This window comes from Papilio polytes, unplaced genomic scaffold, assembly GCF_000836215.1.
Source record: "Papilio polytes unplaced genomic scaffold, Ppol_1.0 DF821067.1, whole genome shotgun sequence".
Taxonomy (NCBI): Eukaryota; Metazoa; Arthropoda; class Insecta; order Lepidoptera; family Papilionidae; genus Papilio; species Papilio polytes.
Genome location: NW_013528137.1, coordinates 184,726 through 190,878, shown reverse-complemented (window position 1 = coordinate 190,878; position 6,153 = coordinate 184,726). Strand labels below are relative to the sequence as shown.

The 6,153-nt window shown below is 32.3% G+C and overlaps 1 protein-coding gene across 1 annotated transcript in view; it reads right to left on the bottom strand.

Annotated features, from left to right (window-relative positions):
• The window catches only part of LOC106109644, a 70,454-nt gene that overhangs the window by 11,490 nt on the left and 52,811 nt on the right, over positions 1 to 6,153 (bottom strand). The window contains exon 7 of the mRNA XM_013291228.1: positions 714 to 844. Coding sequence (XP_013146682.1) covers positions 714 to 844 — 131 coding nt within the window. The remainder of the gene's footprint in view (positions 1 to 713; positions 845 to 6,153) is intronic.

The following is a 6,153-nucleotide window of genomic DNA, read 5'->3' as shown; positions in this document are numbered from 1 at the left end:
TACCAAATTTCATCGAAATCCGTTCAGCCGTTTTAGATACAAACTCTAACAAGCATCATCATCCATCCATCTAAACTTTCGCATTCATAATATTGCTATAAAGTATAATAATACTAGAGGACTATAATCTAATTTTAGTTTCACGTTGATCATAAAATATGATATTTAACGCTAGCTATGTTATATCAAAACCGTTATGTGCAATATCGAAATTTAAAAGATTTTTCAACCGAGATGATTATTGTTTGTATTTCCGGTAAAACAACGCTGAATAAATGCAAAGATACAATATTAACATTTAAAATAATTACATAGTACTGTAAACAATACGTATAAACAAAGCGAAGCAAAATAAACATGAACAAGGCAAAACTAACTCGAATTAATTATTTTAGACTTATAATTACATAGAAAGAAAATAGGATAAAAATATTATTTTGCTAAAGCGATAAAAGGCAATTAATAAACTTCTTCTAAAGGTTTTAAAAACCTGTTCACTTTATAGGTAATTTGCTTAGTATCGGCTACACTCTGATTTGTTAGTAATGTTAATTGTTTTAGTGTACATTTGTCATACTAAATTTACACTCAGGGACATCACTTAACGCAGAGTATGAAACAAAAAATATTTTGTCCCTTGTATCTACGGACTTTACTATAAAGGCCAGCGTCGACTAGTTTGTCACCCCTGATAACGGTATATTATCGTTTACCTCCTGGTTACACTGTGAGCAGAATTCATGCCGGCAGGTAGGGCAATGCGCGGGGCTCGCGGCTCGTACTGTCACCACAGTGTCGCAGCCGGCGCGGGGGCAGAACGCGCGGCTCACGTCCATTGACACCTCTGGAACAAAATTTAATAAGTCATTTTACATTTATTATCAACAACGTTCGTAACAGCGTATAAATAGGTTTGGACATTTTTGTAATTTGTAGAACAGCAGAACTGCGAATAGATTACTGTCTATGCCTAAAAATCTTTTGTCATATTTTCAGTCCTAGACCTTTTCGGCTTTAATTGCCACAATTCAATTCAAAAGCTACACATCGTCGAAAGTCTAAATAAATCAACACGTATTTTGAACGCAATAGCACGAGCGTGTTTTTAACGCCGGCGTTAGCGGATCTCGAGCGACAAACCCTTTATAATCTCTTGTTTTGTTAGTCCAGTTTTTAAAATACAACAATGCGCGATATAAAAGCGTTGGGATTTAAAAGAGCTGATACTTGGAAATACAATTGTTCTATTTCAACGATTCAATGCGCGTTAAAAATGCGTCCATACGGAAGGGTGCTTAATGCATAGTGCAATAGAGGACGAAGTCATGGCCGATCGTTGCCTCGACCGCGTTGTCATCCGGTGTCTACCTCGTCTATTACACGACATCTCTATGATTAATGTCATAGATTTATGCCCACAATTGTTGTGCACCAGTCATTTATTAGCTATGGTTCTTCATTAGAACGAGAAAAAAAATATTAGTTTGATTTTTTATATTATATTTATACTAATATTATAAAGAGGAAAGAGTTGTATTTTTATATGTATTGAAATAACTCACCTACTGGGCCGATTTCAAAAAATCTTACACTATTAAAAAGCTTCGTTATCAGTGAGTAACATAGGCTAAATATTTTTATTATGTTTAATTTCCCGTGGACGAAGTCGCGAGCAACAGCAAATGTGTCATAAAGTAGCAAGTTAGACGCAGGAAAATACTGATAGTAGTAAATATTTTATAGTTACCATATGTAAAATCCCTCTAATTTTCTAATTACGAAAGATGCATTCTGTTAGCATACTTCAGTTGCAGTACCAAAATGGTGCATCCATTAACCCAATTAGTCTCAATGCAGATTTAAATTTTAGCATTAATTTCTCACCATTACTGACAGCGTATTTGATTTTCTCCATATAACAATGCGTCGAAAAAGTAAATATTTAGTTTTGATACCGGATAACGATTTCCACTGGGAAAAAACAAAATTTTTAGACAATGTATATTATGAAAATATGTTTTTCGTACAATTTTTAACAATAACCAATATTAATAGCTTAAGTGAGTTTCAAATATCTTTGAACACTTTCGTTTTACGTGGGATAAACAATAAGGTTGTCATTACTATAGACAATGGAGTTTTCAACTTCTGTTGTAAGTGAAAGTTAACAACACGAACCGTTAATACGCAGTAGTTAATGCGCAAATAAGTGACGCATTAGTCAACTGCGATATTTTAATTGTTATTAGAAGGATTACTTTACTTCTTTTTGATTTTCAACTAACTGTTACCGTGCGACTTCATCCGCATGAAATTATGAAAATTTTATTTCATTGTTTACATTTGTCAATTTATCAATTACAAATGTCAAACTGACATGACATGACATGGCAGCAAGTTATGGTCTCTTTCCCACATTAGGGTTTTTATCCAAAATATTTAGCCCCTAAGTTTAATGGCGTTAAAATATATAGCCTAAAGCGTGACGTAAGTGTAGTGCTTTTTATTAAAAATGGGATTATTAAAAAATATGCTGTAATAGCTGACATCTTAGGCAACAAAAAAGTGTGTGTTTATGCTTTATTATAATAGTATAGATAGATAATATTATTAAAGATAAAACCCACTTAAACATTCTTTAATTTAACAAAAATAAATATACTCTTTAATAATCATTATTTACAACAACGATTCATATAATACCGCGCAAATATTTTTAATTACATCTGCATGTTACTTGTACGTGATAGGCTGGTAAAGGTGGTCGACCTTTATTGTTAATTTAATGCCTCCATAGATAACACGTTTTGTATTAAAACTTCATTTTAAATACACATATAAACAATCAAATCGGGACCTGTTCTAGTAACACCGGGTCAGTATCAGTTGTCTATACTAATATTAAATAAAGAAAAGATTTGTATTTTATATATACTAAAGTAGTTAAAAAAACTACTAGGCCGACTTCAAAAATTCTTAAACCATTAATAAACTACGTTATCTGATATTAACTATATTTTTTAACTTGACACAGACGAAGTCGCGAGTAACAACTAGTTAAAAATAAATCAGGAAACTGCATCGTATCATAAAAATGCAGAAAAATGTCGCGGATATCAGGAACAGGAAGAATGTCAATCTTAAGGTCGGTTAACATGGTGCGATCAATGTTGTTATTTTAACCATATATGACTCATACCTTCCTTCTCTCTTTTACTCACAAAACTCCAAATAAAACTTTTAAAATAGAAAATTAAAAGCAAAGAACTCAACATGTCAGTTTTGATTTCGTACTGTATCCATCTTAATGGTGCCAGTTCATATGAAAATAAGATTCACATTCGCCAAAAAGGTTTTAAGAAAAGAGAGGGCTTACCATGAAAATACGTGAGAAAGTTTTCGTAACGTCATCATCAAGATTTTATTGAATTTCTGCAACGCCCCTACCGAAAAAGTACACCAACAAAGCTCATATAAATTTTGTCGATTTGTCGTAATGCAAATTTAACAGAACGATTATGTTAAAAAATATGATAATTTTCACTCTCCCTTTTTCCCTATACTGTATTTATTTAGTATCCAGCAACTGGGTTCATATAGACCGTATAGTTACATTGATTAAACGCTCCAATAAGCAGCAAAACGTGTCACCCGACACGTAACTAGGTGACTCCTACGGTTCACAGGGTTAATTACAACTTTATGAATTCATACCTCTAATATTCGAGTACACTTCGAGTCAAATTGTGATCCCTAATTGCTACGCTCCGGTTACCACGATCGTGCGACTGCGAGATAGGGGTAGACATTCCCATAATTAAAGGAAACTGAATTTAATTCGTAATTAATTACAGTTTGAGTTTAAATTTGTTTCAATATTATATTTTTGGATAGTATTGCTGTACGGTAGGTACTACATTTTAATTATTATACTTTTTAAAGACTTTTTTTTATTTATTTCTGACGCCTTCTCTTTAACTACAGCATACTGAAGGTAAGCAGCCCTTAACCACCTCCTGTCAATCTTATTAACTTTTCTCTAGAGATTCCTAAAAAACAAATGACAGATATCAACAAATATCATAATCCCTTTGCACCAAAAATTGTAACATTCATTTTAAAATTTTATATTTACTAAAACGTTTCATATAAAACACAATAAATTTCAGAGAGTAAAAACGTCACAAAGAAAGTTTTTACTAAAAAATTCTCTCTGTACCTACATGAAATGGCGTCAACTTTGATTCCACTATACGTCGTCAAGTTTTTCACAATTTAGTCGGAAATAGCGCGACGCTTTCATTTTGAATTGGACATTTCCACTGCGTCAACTTTTATTTCAAACGTCTCGTAATGATGAATTTATAATTATCCCAAGGCCGGACGAAGGCAAAACAAATATTCATTCGTGGTTTCTTTGATTGTAAAAAACACCAATATATTTTTATCCATGAAAAGAAATACTAAGATCAATGAAAGATCGCGATTCATCCTCAATTAATCATTATATTTGACCTAGTTTGTGACCTCAGTAAGACTTAATTTGACCCCTCTCATTGTCAATAAAACAAGTAAAGAATATATTTCTGGACTGGTAAAACGGCAGGTCACGGTTAAAAAATACTCAATTGATTGGGTCAATGCAGGCTTTCATTCTCCAAGTCGATCACTTCAATCATGATAGATACCTTTCACACAATCATCACTTCTTAGGTGAAAGTTTACCGATGTACCTCAACAGTCAAAATTAAAGTTCTTGTTACTTACGAAAACCTAGGTATTGCTATTAAATATAGCTAAAACACGAATTCAATTAAAATGGAGTATAGAATTTACTTCAACAACTTGCAAAGGCTTCTGTAACCTTATCTAAAACTGAGCGAAGGAAATCCCACAAACGTGAGCTCGGACGTAATTGATTAAAAATAAATAAACGACTTCAAAGAATAAAAATTCAAAAATAGCTATGAGCATTATCTTAATATTATATATTTCTTTATATTTATATTTTAACTAGCTGTCGCACGCAACTCTGTCCGCGTGAAATTAAAAAAAAAGTAGCCTATGTGTTTTTCCAGACTATCCTCTACATCTATGCCAAATTTCATCAAATTCCGTTCAGCAGTTTAGGCTACAAACATCCGGCCAGCAATCTAAACGTTCGCATTTATACTCCTAATATTAGTAAGCAGTAAGATTAGTAAGGTTTACTAAAGAAACAACTCACGAGTCAGACAACATTCCGAGTAGACAATAGATTTTAATATGAAACTGAACTTTGGAGCGAATGATATTTTTAATTGAATCAATTTCGGAAATACCTCCATGTGGGAAATTCATATTAATCATTTTCTGAACAAAGCCAAATGTCAAGTAAAGGAAATTCCTTAATTATAAAATAAGTACCTGAAAAAATTTAAATTAAGAGAAAAATACGGCATCTAAAGATATAGCCTAAATCATGACGTAAGTGTAGGGCTTTTTATTAAAAAAGAGCAATTAAAAAATATGATGCTGACATCTTAGGCAACAAAGAAGTGTGTGTTTACGCTTTATTATAATAGATATAGATAACAAGCAACAAGTATGTCTAGTTTAAAAATTGGACATAAGCATATTTGCTTTTATGTCCCTCAACTATAACTGAAATTTGCAATTACTTTAAAAGTCGCATTTGGTGTAACCCGTGTTATGACATCAAACAATAGCAGAGCCATTAAGGGGAGTTTTCAACGAAAGAAATAAAAAAAAACTCATCCTTCGTATTACTTTTCTAAACCTATATGGTAATTTGTCGTACGGGTGTTACATAGAAAGAAATATTAATTCTGTCCATAATTTTGAAATACAAATTGTGTTTAAAATTTGTTATGTGCACATGTTTACATGTTTGCATTGGCGCGGCGTGCGAATACAACAGACTTGAAGTCGCAATTGTTCACAGTTGCGAGGGAATCGTTCCTTTGTGGATTCCATTATGCGCTCGCTTTTATGTTTATTTTTATAAGCGAATGTGTAATTTCAAAGAAAACCGATTCTCAGTGCTTGCAACATGCATAATGTTGCAACGTAAAGAAACTGCGGTATAAGTTTTATTCTTATTTTTAAATTAAATTAGCATAGCATATTATAAATAGAATATTGTAATAGTGT